General features: G+C 34.7%; 1 protein-coding gene across 1 annotated transcript in view; it reads right to left on the bottom strand.

Annotated features, from left to right (window-relative positions):
* Positions 1-372: 372 nt before the first annotated feature.
* Positions 373-12875, bottom strand: part of LOC110031069 (polygalacturonate 4-alpha-galacturonosyltransferase-like) — an 89393-nt gene continuing 76890 nt past the window's right edge. Inside the window, exon 7 of the mRNA XM_020734104.1 lies at positions 373-927. Coding sequence (XP_020589763.1) covers positions 652-927 — 276 coding nt within the window. The 3' untranslated portion in view covers positions 373-651. The remainder of the gene's footprint in view (positions 928-12875) is intronic.

Raw genomic sequence — 12875 nt, 5'->3', positions numbered from 1 at the left:
TATATATATATATGTCTAAACTTGAGGAACCATCTTGTTTTTTTAAATTCTTTAAAAAATTATTGAATTTTGGCATGAAAAAAAAAAAAATTATTTATTTACTAGAGTCTTTGAGTGAAAGTTTTGGATGGTTAAAATGTTATGTTTAAAGTTTGGGTGGTTAATACATTATATTCAATGTTTTGGACCGTTATTATGTAAATGCCCCTAAAAAATAATGCCATCAAACACAACAATGATGAGAATGGAACAATAAAGCATCATCTTTTCACAAAATGATCACTAAAATAAATTTGTTTTTATTTCAATTTTCTATCCTAATAATTAGTATTAGGATCATCAAACTTCAGCTATACAGTTCTATCTCAGTTCTGATTTATTCTGAACAAGCACATATGCATCATACAAACCAATTCCCACTATGAAAGTGGAGGATTACACAAAAAAGGTAGAAAAGTTGCAACATAAGAATAAGAATTAACTTGAAGTAAACTAGTATTTCAACAAGAAGAAAAAATTTAAAAAAAAATAGCAATAATAAATAAAGAATTGAGTAGTCTAAAAGGTAGCACAAAATTAAAAAAAAACCCTTCTCAGGCAAATGAACAGGAAGCAAGTGAGAGAAACATGCCTTTGTTCAGCTTCTTCAGTTTATGTCCTCAACTTGCAATTTTGAATGTAAGAATGATCATAGTTGATATATCTGGTCCAGTAAGTTCTGTATTTGGTCATTGCCAGCTCCAACCAAGGTTTCATGTTGCCATTATAATGTATGACAGCGGCTTTCTCGATCTCCGAATGATCGATGCTTGGATTGTAACCCAAACCAAGAACATGCCACGACTTGTCCAGCGGATGTGTAAGATTGTAGAATGTCAACAATCCGGCCGGCAGTGTTCCAAGTTTCCATAGGGCCCTATCCTCATTCTGTTAAAAGATGAAGTATTGGCATACATCAGCATAAAATTTTTGTTGGTGTAATGGCCAATTCAATTCATGAACTTTGACATAAATTATGTAAATTATATAAAGGGTCGTTTACATACATACCACAAAATTCTTTTGTATTTACATATCTAACAGTTAAACATTCAAGTTTGTATGTGTACCACTCAATCTGTAACATTGCAACAAAAAAATCATCATCATTACCTTTTTAAAAGTGAAATCCACCTTTTTCATGCATAGGTTTATAACACCAAGGTGTTACAATTGTAAATATTAAACTTTGTGTTAGAATTGTACATACATAAGAAATGTGTGGTATGTATGTAAAATTCCTTTATATTTAGCATCCTATACATCAATCAGCTGAAGCAAAGAGGACCAGGAATCATGAAGAGTATAAGGACAATGATCATGATGAGGGCTGTTATGGAAACTGTATATTAGGAAGCTTGTATATTGGGAGACTTGATATTAGACGACCTAATTAGAGAAGATCTAATTAGAATATTGTTTCTATATTAGATTTATTCCTAATCTAGAAAGTTGGGAGTGTGCATAAATGTGTAATATATGTTTTCAATTATGAATAAGAAAAGAGGAGGCTTTCCATCACATTGTCTTAGAGCATCGTCTGCAGCTGCCTCGTTTGATTGACACAAACGATGTCATTTGGTTTGGAACAGATGACGTCGTCTGCTTCGAAGCAAATGTCGCCGTCTGCTTCGGAACAAACGACGCCTCAGCTTCGTCGTCAGCATCCCTAGACATCTTCGGCATCGTCATCTACATCGCTTGGCGTCATTGTTCGGTATTTCGGTTTTGTTCGAAGGCCTAATCTCTTCAAATGTCAGCATCATCGTTTGATGCTTTGATTTCATTCAAAGGTCTCATTTGCTTCAAACAACATTTGAAAAAGCAACGAGGACTTCGTTTGCTTTGTTTGAAGGTTTTGTCTCTAAGGCTTCGTCTACTTCGCTCGAAGGTTTCATTCGAAGGCTTGGTCTGCATATGCGTAGTCCCCCTATCTGCGTCGACAAGATTAGGGCATTGATGAAGCCGACTTCTGTCTTGGCCGCTCTGTCTACTTCGCTCTGCTTCATCTGTTTAGGACGGTTGCTCTGTTTGGCTTCTTTTGGCTTTGCTGGTTCAATTTTTTTCTTCTTTCTTTATTAAGCAAATAGTGAACGATTGGTCATTGAGTTATTTGTCTCCAGTGCCTTGGGCTATCCTTTGGCTTGAAATGGCATTGATTATGGCTGATGAATAAAAAAATCTTGTAACAGGTTTGGTTTCATTAGTAGCGAAGATTACGGATGAAAATTTATATGACATCAATTATCTTTACTGGAATAAAATTATAAGATTTTATTTAAGAAGTATTTCTCAAAAGATTCACTCATCGATAATCCCTAGTTAAGACAAAGTCAAATTATTCTGAGAGGATGAGTGGATGCCCAACTATTGATACAAATACGAAACTCTATCAAACTTAATCAATATGGTCATATTACTCATTGTGACTGTGTTAAAGATGCGACAGAGGAATTGCCATTTATGATTTACAGAAGAGAACATTTCTCGAATATTTGAAGTATGAAAGAAGTTCTCTCGAGCTGAACAATAGGATCAGTTACTTAGCATGTATCACATACACTTTAAACGTGCGACAGAGGAATTGTCATTTATGATTTACAGAAGAGAACATTTCTCGAATATTTGCAGTATGAAAGAAGTTCTCTCGAGCTGAACAATAGGATCAGTCACTTAGCATGTATCACATACACTTTAAACGTGTGTATGAAGAATTGAACACACTATTGCACTTCAGTGCCAACGTCTGGATTTAGCATGCTCAAAGAGAACAAATGACTATTATGAGTTTTCTAGCTCTCAGTATGAAGATGTCAAATCACAGATCTTATCTGACCCTAAATATATTACTCTGAGGGAAACTTAAACCAGAGTATTGCATATGATTCCGAGTCCTCGGGCCTCAATTGTACAACAACCTAGTGCTCTTGCTAGTTAGAAGAATACATACATCAATAAACCTCAATCTCAGTACAAAAGTGAAACTCCAAATTATGAAAATCAATGTTCGAAGGTAGTGTGCTATTACTGTCATGAACCTGGTCATATGAAGAGAACATGTCAAAAGTTGCTAAAAAATAATCAGAAGGGTTCTATATCATAGCCAACTCACATGGTCACTACTAATGAAACCTCTCAGAGTTGAGACTTATTTTGGGTTCCTTCAAGTAGTTCTTGGAGATTGAGATATCAAGGAGCAAGAAGGGTATAGTTCTATCTCAACGGAAGTATGTGTTCAATTTATTAACAGAAAATGAAATATTTGGGGTCAAACCATGCAGAGCTCAGATCCTTTCTAATCAACAACTTAGCAAGGATGGAGTCTTTTAAAGATCCTGAACCGCATAGAAATTAGGAAAATTGGTCTCATGAACTTGATCATATGAAGAAAACATGTTAGAAGTTGCTCAAAAAGACCCAGAAGATTCTAAATCTCGTACTGAGTTACTTTGTTGGATGATTTTTCATGTATTAATTGGCTTTACATTATGAAATCTCGTACTGATTTGCCATCACATTTTATATCTTTTAGTGCTAAAAATAAAACCCAATTCAATATTTCGGTTAAAATTTCAAGAAGTGATAATGTCAAAGAATATTTAACTGCATACTTTCAATCGTACAAGAAGCAAAACATGATGCTTCACTCGTTACCATTTGTCTATACCCCATCCCAAAATAGAGTAGCTTAAATAAAAGATAGATATATTGTTAAGACAGCTAGAGCCCTTTTGTTTCAAAAGAATGTGTGTAGACAGTTCTAGGTTGATGTAGTCTCTACTGTATGTTTTTTTATCAATTAGATGCTTTCCATCAAGGATGAAATTATTGTAACACGACAGAAAATTTTAAGTGTGGCAATGTGAAGACAAGGATCCACTGAAGAACATTCGATTCAACATCAATTATCATCTAAAAATGGAATAAACATTCACCAAACTCATTAGTTATATTACAATTACAAACTTCGTACCTAACAGCAACCTGAAAGAAGTCAATCCACTAATCAAAATGGGAGTCATTGCCAATAAACAGTCAAATAAAATTATGGAGATTAGTTGGACCTGGTCACTTATATGTTAGGACATATGGCAAACAGTTAATTTTGTTGCATTACCTAAGCAAACATTAAGACGCTCCCAGCATCAGTATAATATCTAACAAGCCATTTACAGGTTGTAAAATTAAAATGAGAAGAAAAACAATAAAAATTCACTATTCAATAGAAATTGAGTGTTGTGGTCAATAAATGGTTGAAATGTTGCAGATGAAAAGCTTCACTATACATGAATAGTTGAATTGTTATACATGGAAAGAAAAATTTCATAGATTGTTAGATTGTTATAGATGAAAAATTGTCGCCCATGAATTGGTGGATTGCTCAAAATGAAAAAAAACGAATAGATTTGAAATTATTTCGACACTCCACTCAAGCAAGGTTGTATTAATTGATCATACCCAGCTTGCTAATTAGGTTATCAAAACTAATTCTGGGTAGAGTTAGTGAGGGTATTTGCAGTTGCAGAATTAGTTGGAACATAATTTAGTTTATTTTTAATTGTTGTCTAAGATAAATTCAGTCTATCTGTTAAGTTTTGTGATAGTGGACCAAAATTTTTGGTAATATTCTAATGGCAACCAAGTTGCCATAATAGTCTTAATCTAGCTCTTCTAATAAATTTCTTAAACACATTCCTTCACAACTCAATAGGAAATAATGGTGAAAAGGATTCATGTAGCTTGTTGTGAAGTTGAAGCTTGTTGTCCTATTATTCCTTCACAAATATCAATTTCAACTACCATTTATTCAACTTCAACATTGAAATCAAATACATGTTCTCCATGCAACTAGATTTAACATAGGTAAGTTCAATAACAAGAGATAAATCTTTGATCTAGTGCATATTCAACCCAATCAATAATTGCGAAAACTTTAATTTCCTCATTAGATGATGTTTTATATAGCAGGCATTTTCCTAATATTATCTTAAAGTACCTTACAACGGGCTAAAACTTTCATTTGATCTTCAGTGATATTGTTCATGTATTGACTTACAATTAATAGAAAATCAAGTATCAAGACATGCCATAGAGAGAGGGAGACGAGTTCTTAAACACGGCATTGATACTTACCTTATCAACGAGGGACAGCGTGTGTGTGTGCACGCTTGCACGAGTGGTTTCAGTTGGGATGAAAATAGTTTTTTTATAACAAAGAACGAGAAAATTATTTGAGACCATATAAATATTTTTTGAGTTTACTTATCTTATTAACGCTTCTTTATTTTTCAACGCATGAATGATATTTATGTATATCTCCCCCACAAAGTCTCTCTGTTTAAAAAAAAAAATCTTGATGTCAAGTTGACGGAGAAGCCAATCAAAATTGCCACTGCAGAGCAAAACTTGTTTGTGTTGAGTTTGATAGCGGAAGATTATGATTCTTGATAGTTAACATTATAAAACTGTATGTAGCATTTGGTGCCAAGTAGAGCCTTAAATGCATCCATGCTCTCATTTATTTTACATTTGACTTTGAAGATCCATTTACAGGTGAATATTTTATTACATAGTGGAAGTTCATAAACTTCTAGCATGCCACACTATTTTAAACAAAATAAGTCTTCCATTACAACTTTCTTTCACTCAAAAAGTTTTAAAATTTTATGAACATTATTTGAAATATTTATTTTATGATGCAGGAGCATACCGCCCGCTGCACTGTAGTAATTACAGTGCCGCAGACGTGTTACTATAGCTGCTACAGTAACTACGGTCCACTTTCAGATTTAATTCCCTATCCTATTTGATTCTCCTGCTTTAATCTCCCCTTCCTAATCTGCCTTTCTTGTCCACTCTTCTTTAATTCTTGCATATTTTCTCTACTTACCTAGTCTAGCCTCTACTCTCATCCTATTTATAACTTTTGTGTGTTGATTGGAAGAGGGGGAGTTTTTGGGAATACAGATTTCTGAGTGTTGCCTTTGAGGCATTATTCCCTTTTGGGGTTGTATCCGATGGTGAGAAGGTGTTCCGACTGTAACTCATCTGAGGAGGTGACGTCTCCAAGGGGGCTTCGGATGTTGCTCGGGCAGTAGCTCGACTTTGAAGAGACATTTATCCTTCTACAGCCCCTCCGAACCCTCTTCCAACAGCCGCAAACCACATTTCGGCTGCTATCCAAACTACCTTCTATTGTTAACCAACCACCGACACATGTTCCAACTGTTGTCCAACCCTTCAAGGTTACCACTTCATGCTGTCGCTCAACCCACAAACCTCTTCTAGCAACTGTAGCTCCTCTTCTCCAACCACCAACCACCTTTCAACCCTCTTCCAGCAACCGCGACCGCTCTCCTACAGCTACCAACCACCATCTAGGCCTCTTCTAGAAACCACAACCATCTCCCAGTGGCTGTCCTTTGGTCCTGCCATCTCCCCTCAGCCCATCCATCTTCCATCAGTCGTCAAGCCACCGTCCAGCAACCTCCATCCTCGTTGTCACTAGCGGATATCTTTTATTGTTTATATTGTTCATATTTGTTTATCGTTACTTCCTGCTTTTCAAGTGTGATGTTCAAAATCCATTTGGAATTCAGAAATAATGTGTTTCCATTGTGATTTGGGTTTCCTCCGGTATCATTTGGTATCAGAGCTAGTCCAACCCTAGTCCTATCCTAGAGCTCCCCAGCATCCGCCTCTAAGCTCCCCCGATCACGGGAGATTGATGCAAGAGCTTACCGCCCGCAGTACTATAGCAGCTACAGTAACCGCAGTCCAATTTCAGATTTAATTCCCCTTCCTATTTCATTTTCCTGCTCTAGTATCCCCTTTCTAATCATTCCTTCCATACTTGGACTGCATTTCAAATTCCTACATTTACTATCCACTCTTCTTTAATCCTTGCCTATTTTCTCAACTTACCTACCCTAGCCACTACTCCCATTTTATTTATAATTGTTGTCCTGATTGGAAGAGGGGGAGTTTTTAGGAGTGCAAATTTTTTAGTGCTGCCTTTGAGGCGTTCTTCGGCTCTGGAGGTTGTATCCAACGTGAGAAGGTGTTTCAGCTGTAACTCGTCCGAGGAGGTGACTATTTCCAAGGTTCCAGGTGTTGCTTCAACTGTAACTCAACCACGACCAGACATTTATCCTTCTGTAGGCCCTCTGGCCCTGCTTCCAGCAGCTGCAAAACATCTTCCGGCTGCTGTCCAGACCACGCCATCCCCTTCCGACTGTTGTCCAGCTCATGTCATCCCTCTTTTGAGTGCTGCCCATCCCTTAGGCTATCGTCCAGACTACCTCTTGCTGCTGCCCAGCCATCGGCACAAGTTCCAACTGCTGTCCAACCCCTCAAGAACCACTTCCTGCCGTCGTCTAGCCCACAACCCTTTTCCAGCAACCACATACCCTCCTCTACAGCTACCAGCCACCTTCCAGGCCTCTTCCAGCAACAGCAGCCATCTCCCAGTGGCCGCCCTTCCCTCCTGCCACCTACCCTCAGCTGCAGCCATCTTCCATCAGCTGCCAACCCACCATCTAGCAATCTCCTTTCTCATTGTCACCCGCAGATATATTTTATTTTTTATGTTGTTCGTATTTGTTTGTCGTTACTTCCTGTTTTTCAAGTGTCATGTTTGTAATCCAATTTGAATTCAGAAATAATATGTGTTTCCGTTGTGGTTTGAGTTTCCTCCAGTATGATAAGAAGATTAAATATAGGAAAAAATCTTTATAAGTTATGAAATTATATATTGAGTATTTGGTCGATGATCTCACTTAGACTGGAAAAGATCATGATCTTCTTCTAAGATTTAATCTCACAAATTTGCATTTAATTCAACTTTAAATTAGATTTGGTTTCATAAGTGTGCTAGACATCAGTTGGTTGATCTTCTTCATTTTATTTTTCCTTCCTAGTATAAGCACAAAGCTAATTCTGCAAATGTTAGATATATTGACAAGGAGATGGATGAGAGGCAATAAGAAAAGTTTAGTGTCCTTGGATTTAATGAGGGCGGTGGATTATCACAGAAATTTCAAAGCTGAAATTCTTATTTTTGAAATTTCTCCTCGTGAATTATTACAGTAATAAGATTGGCGCTCAAGGAACGTTATGCTACATACAAAAGCTTGTAAATTTTTCTAGTTACTGTTGAATAGCTTTTGTACCTTATTTTTATTTTGTGAGTATCTAATAAAGGTAACATTCAAAGAATTCAGATCTAATTTGCACTGATATGGTGTGAACCAAAGCTAAACTAGACACATAAATATTCTAAAAGAAACAGAACAAATAAATTTAGTATAAGGAAATGAATAAAAATGCATTTGGACTGTTGCTTAAAATATAAGGACACTTGAGTGAATTTTATTCATGAGATATTCAGTTCTTAAGAGAGCTACTATCAGAGAGACTGGAAAAATAATCGTGAAGAATATTAAAAATCTAAGCACCTCTAAGAAGCGCCTATCTAGGAAGATGTTAATAGAAGAGTTTTGGTGGATATTCCCTAATCTATAATATAATTTCTAAAAATTCAATTCAAAGTATTCTTTAGCATTGTAGATTTTTTAGACTAAAATTGAGTGTGAATCATAGGCATTGAAATGTTTACAAATTTATCCCTCCGAATTTTTCTTTCATCAACAAAATCCAGGCGAGATGGGCACCATGTCGATAAAGAAAATAAACCATATAGCACCAAATAATTGTCACTTTAAATGATACCTACACATCACCATGGTCTAATTCAAAAGATTGGGAATATTTATAGGTTTGATTAGGATAGTAACGACAAATTTTTTTAACCATATTGCAAAATTTATGCTAAAAGCCCTTTCGAATTTTTATCAGTGAACTTAGAGCTCAATAAAGTTTGATTGCCTTAGGCAATATTGTTAAAGTCAGACATCACTATAATTAATTGAAGTATATTTGATGAGAGTTTTAGTGGACATACAACCCATTATTTGAACTCATACCTTAATTGATCAATTTTTAGAAGGTAAAGTCCAGAACACATCCCTGCACTATCAATCATCCCCCCTCAAGTTCAAGCTCATAAAGTGATAAAGATCAATGATAAATCAGCCAGGAAATTTTTGTCTTGACTGAGTTTGCAAACTGATAGTTGAAAATTGATAATAAATTGCAATTTAGGTTAAGTGATACGACATCTTTTGAGAAAATGGCACATTCCAACTAAATTGCATAATGATCCATCTACAACTCGAACATCAGAATGTGTAATAATTATGGAGGACAACTTCATCTCTGATCGCGTGATCTAAAATTCTCAAGTCTATTATCCAACAAGTATTATTCTTCTTATTTGCAACGACAACATATGAGAATTTAACTTTTTGAGAAACTAAATTTAGTTTACTGATATATCCAAATGCAACATATAAAGTAGTGAGCTACACGTTTTACCTTTATTGTTGGTTCACTTTGAAGTTTCTTAGCCCAATATTTTAAAATTGGATTTTCTTATTTCAAGTTGAATTCTAACACGAAAATGGTCGGCTCCTTGACCATCTTATTTAGAGAAGGGTCCTTCACATGTATTTTTACTACTAGACGAAGACGGGCATTCAACCTTAGCGAAGAAATCATGAAGAAAAGACTTTATGTTGGACTCAAACCTCATATAAAGTGAAACCTTAATGTCTTCAATATCATCTTGGAAATTTGCATAAAAATTGAAACAACAACAACAACAACAACAACAACAACAAAGTCTTAATCCCACTACGTCGGGTTGGCTACATGAATCCTTTTCTCCATTGCGCCCTATTTTGTGTCATATTTTCAATTAGTTCTAATAAATTAAGATCATTTTTTATATAATAAACCTAAGTTTTCCTAGATCTACCTCTGCCTTTCTTAACATAAGTCAAATCTAAAACATTTACTCTCCTAATCGGATCAACAGATGATCGACGTTTAATGTGACCAAACCATCTAAGACAACTTTCTCTACTTTTGCCCGTCACCAGGGCTACACCAACCCTATCACGGATATAATCATTTCACATTTTGTCTCTAAGTGTAAAGTTACTCATCCACCTAATCATTCTCATCTCGGCAACATTTAACTTAGTATTATGCTTCTCTTTTAAAGACCAACATTCAACGCCATATAGCATTCCAAGTCTCACCACCCTCTTATAAAATTTTTCTTTCAGTCTAAGCGGCACTTTTCTATCACACAAAAGGCCTGAAGCATTCCTCCACTTCAACCAACTAACTTGAATTCTACTATTAACATCCCCATCTATATCACCATCACTTTGAACAACAGACCCGAGATATCTAAATTGTTCACATCTTTTAATAATTTGATCACTCGAAGTTACACTGCTATCACTAGAACTATTACTACTAAAATTACATTCCATGTATTCAGTTTTAGTTCCACTCAAACGAAGGTCTTTAAACTCCAGTCTTTAAACTCCAATGTAGACCTCCAATGTAGACCTCCATATCAAGTTTTTATTGGGCTTTTTCTCTCATCTTTTTCACGAGAAGGATATCATCAGCAAAAAGCATACACCAAGGTACATCCTCCTATAAATATCCAATAAGACAATCCATAACTAAAGCAATCCATAACTAAAGCAAAAAGATCCATAACTAAAGCAAAAAGATATGGGCTTAAAGCAGATCCCTAATGTAATCCGATAAAAATTGGAAAATATTTAGTCAATCCTCCTTCAGTTCGAACACAAGTAACAACTCTAGCATACATATCTTTAATGACTTGAATATTAGTCATATCAACACATTTCTTCTCAAGAACTCTCCAAAGGATATCTCTTCGAACCTTATCAAAAGCTTTTTTCTAAATCAATAAAAATCAAATGTAGATCCTCCTTATTATCTCTAAACTTCTCCATCAAACCTCTCAATAAAAGTATAGCTTCCATAGTAACCTGCTCGGCAAAAATCCAAATTGATTATGAGAAATCTTTGTAATACGTCTTAACCTATGTTCAATTACCCTCTCCCATGATTTTAAAGTATGACACATAAACTTAATTCATCTATAATTGGCACGCTCTTGTGCATCCTGTTTAATCTTAAAAATGGGGACCAAAATACTCTTTCTCCACTCCTTAGGCATTTTTTTAGTTTTTTAAATAATATTAAAAAGTTTAGTAAGCCAAGAAACTCCCAAATCTCCTAAATAGTTCCACACCTCAATTGAAATATTATCAAGTCATACAGACTTTCCACCCTTGGTTGTCTTTAAAGCCTCATCAACTTTTTTTTTACTAATTGAATAAAAATTGAAAACAAAAAAAAAAATTAAAGAGTTTATGATTGAATTTAATACTCTAACTTTTTGTTGAAAAAAAAAATAAAATTTTCTACATTAATAAATAGATCCAAAAGACTACGGAAATAAAAAATCATTAAAGACGAATAAAACAATCTTTGCATGACAAAGTAGGATATAAGAAAACAAAAATATAACTCTACCTTTTCTCCCTCATCAAAACTTTATTCATGATGCAACCAAAGAAATACAAATGTTTTTCATTTTTATTTTTATTTTTCTAGGGGCAACAAAGAGTTAAAAATTCAAGATATGAAAAAAAAGAGATTATATAAAACCAAATGCCCTCTATAAGTTAAGTTGGTTAGCTCTATTTGATTTTGTAAGGATTGAATCCAAAAGTAAAATTGAACAATCACACAAGTAATTATTGACTTCGTAATTAGTTTTAATTATGAACATAAATTATTTTTGTGTATTCATGGTAAGAAGTGGCATATATTAAGGATTCAATCATCAATAAAACTCATCCCATAAAATATCTGTCCTGCTTCATGAGTCGCGACTCTTCTTTCTTGCTTAGCCGGCCACCCTCTTCTGATATGCAAATGTTTTATGCAAATAATTGCACAAAGAATATCATGACTGACGTTGAATAACATGGCTAGTGTAAAACACCTATATGAGTAGACTAAAAACTTTTGATCTCAAAATTTAACATTTTTAGAGCATTTAATGTTCAAATTAAGCAAAATAACTAAGAAAAAGTTGTAAGTTAGCTAGCTAACCACAACATCTAAAATCTAGCAATTCGACTAAGAAATGAAAATGTTAAGCCCAAAATATTGAAAAATACTCAATTAATCAGAATTTTGGGATTCAGATTAAGGATTGATTATGATTAAATAAGTTTAATGATCCTTAAAAGCATACGATAAGGTTCCAATAGATATCCTTTGGAGAGTTCTTGAGAGGAAAGGTGTTGAGATGACTTATTCAAGTCATTAAAAATATGTATACTAGAGTTGTTACTTGTGTTCCAACTGAAGAAGGATTGACTAAATATTTTCCTATTTCCGTTGGATTACATCAGGGATCGGCTTTAAGCCCATATCTTTTTGTTTTAGTTATGGATGGTCTTACTGGAAATTTACAGGAGGATGTGCCTTGGTATATGCTTTTTGCTGATGATATCCTTCTCGTGGATAAGACGAGAGAAAAAGCCCAGGAAAAACTTATATTATGGAGGTCTACATTGGAGTCTAAAGGCCTTCATTTGAGTAGAACTAAAACTGAATACATGGAATGTAATTTTAGTAGTAGCTCTCGTGATAGAAGTGTAACTTTGTGTGATCAAATTATTAAAAGGTGTGAACGATTTAGATATCTAGGGTATGTTGTTCAAAGCAACGGTGATATAGATGGAGATGTTAATAGTAGAATTCAAGAAGAATTCAAGTTCATTGGTTGAAGTGGAGGAATAGTTCGGGCCTTTTGGGTGATAGAAAAGTACCGCTTAGACTGAAAGAAAAATTTTATATGACGATGGTGA

This window comes from Phalaenopsis equestris, unplaced genomic scaffold (genome assembly GCF_001263595.1).
Source record: "Phalaenopsis equestris unplaced genomic scaffold, ASM126359v1 Scaffold000765, whole genome shotgun sequence".
NCBI lineage: Eukaryota > Viridiplantae > Streptophyta > Magnoliopsida > Asparagales > Orchidaceae > Phalaenopsis > Phalaenopsis equestris.
This window is presented reverse-complemented; position numbering and strand designations above follow the sequence as displayed.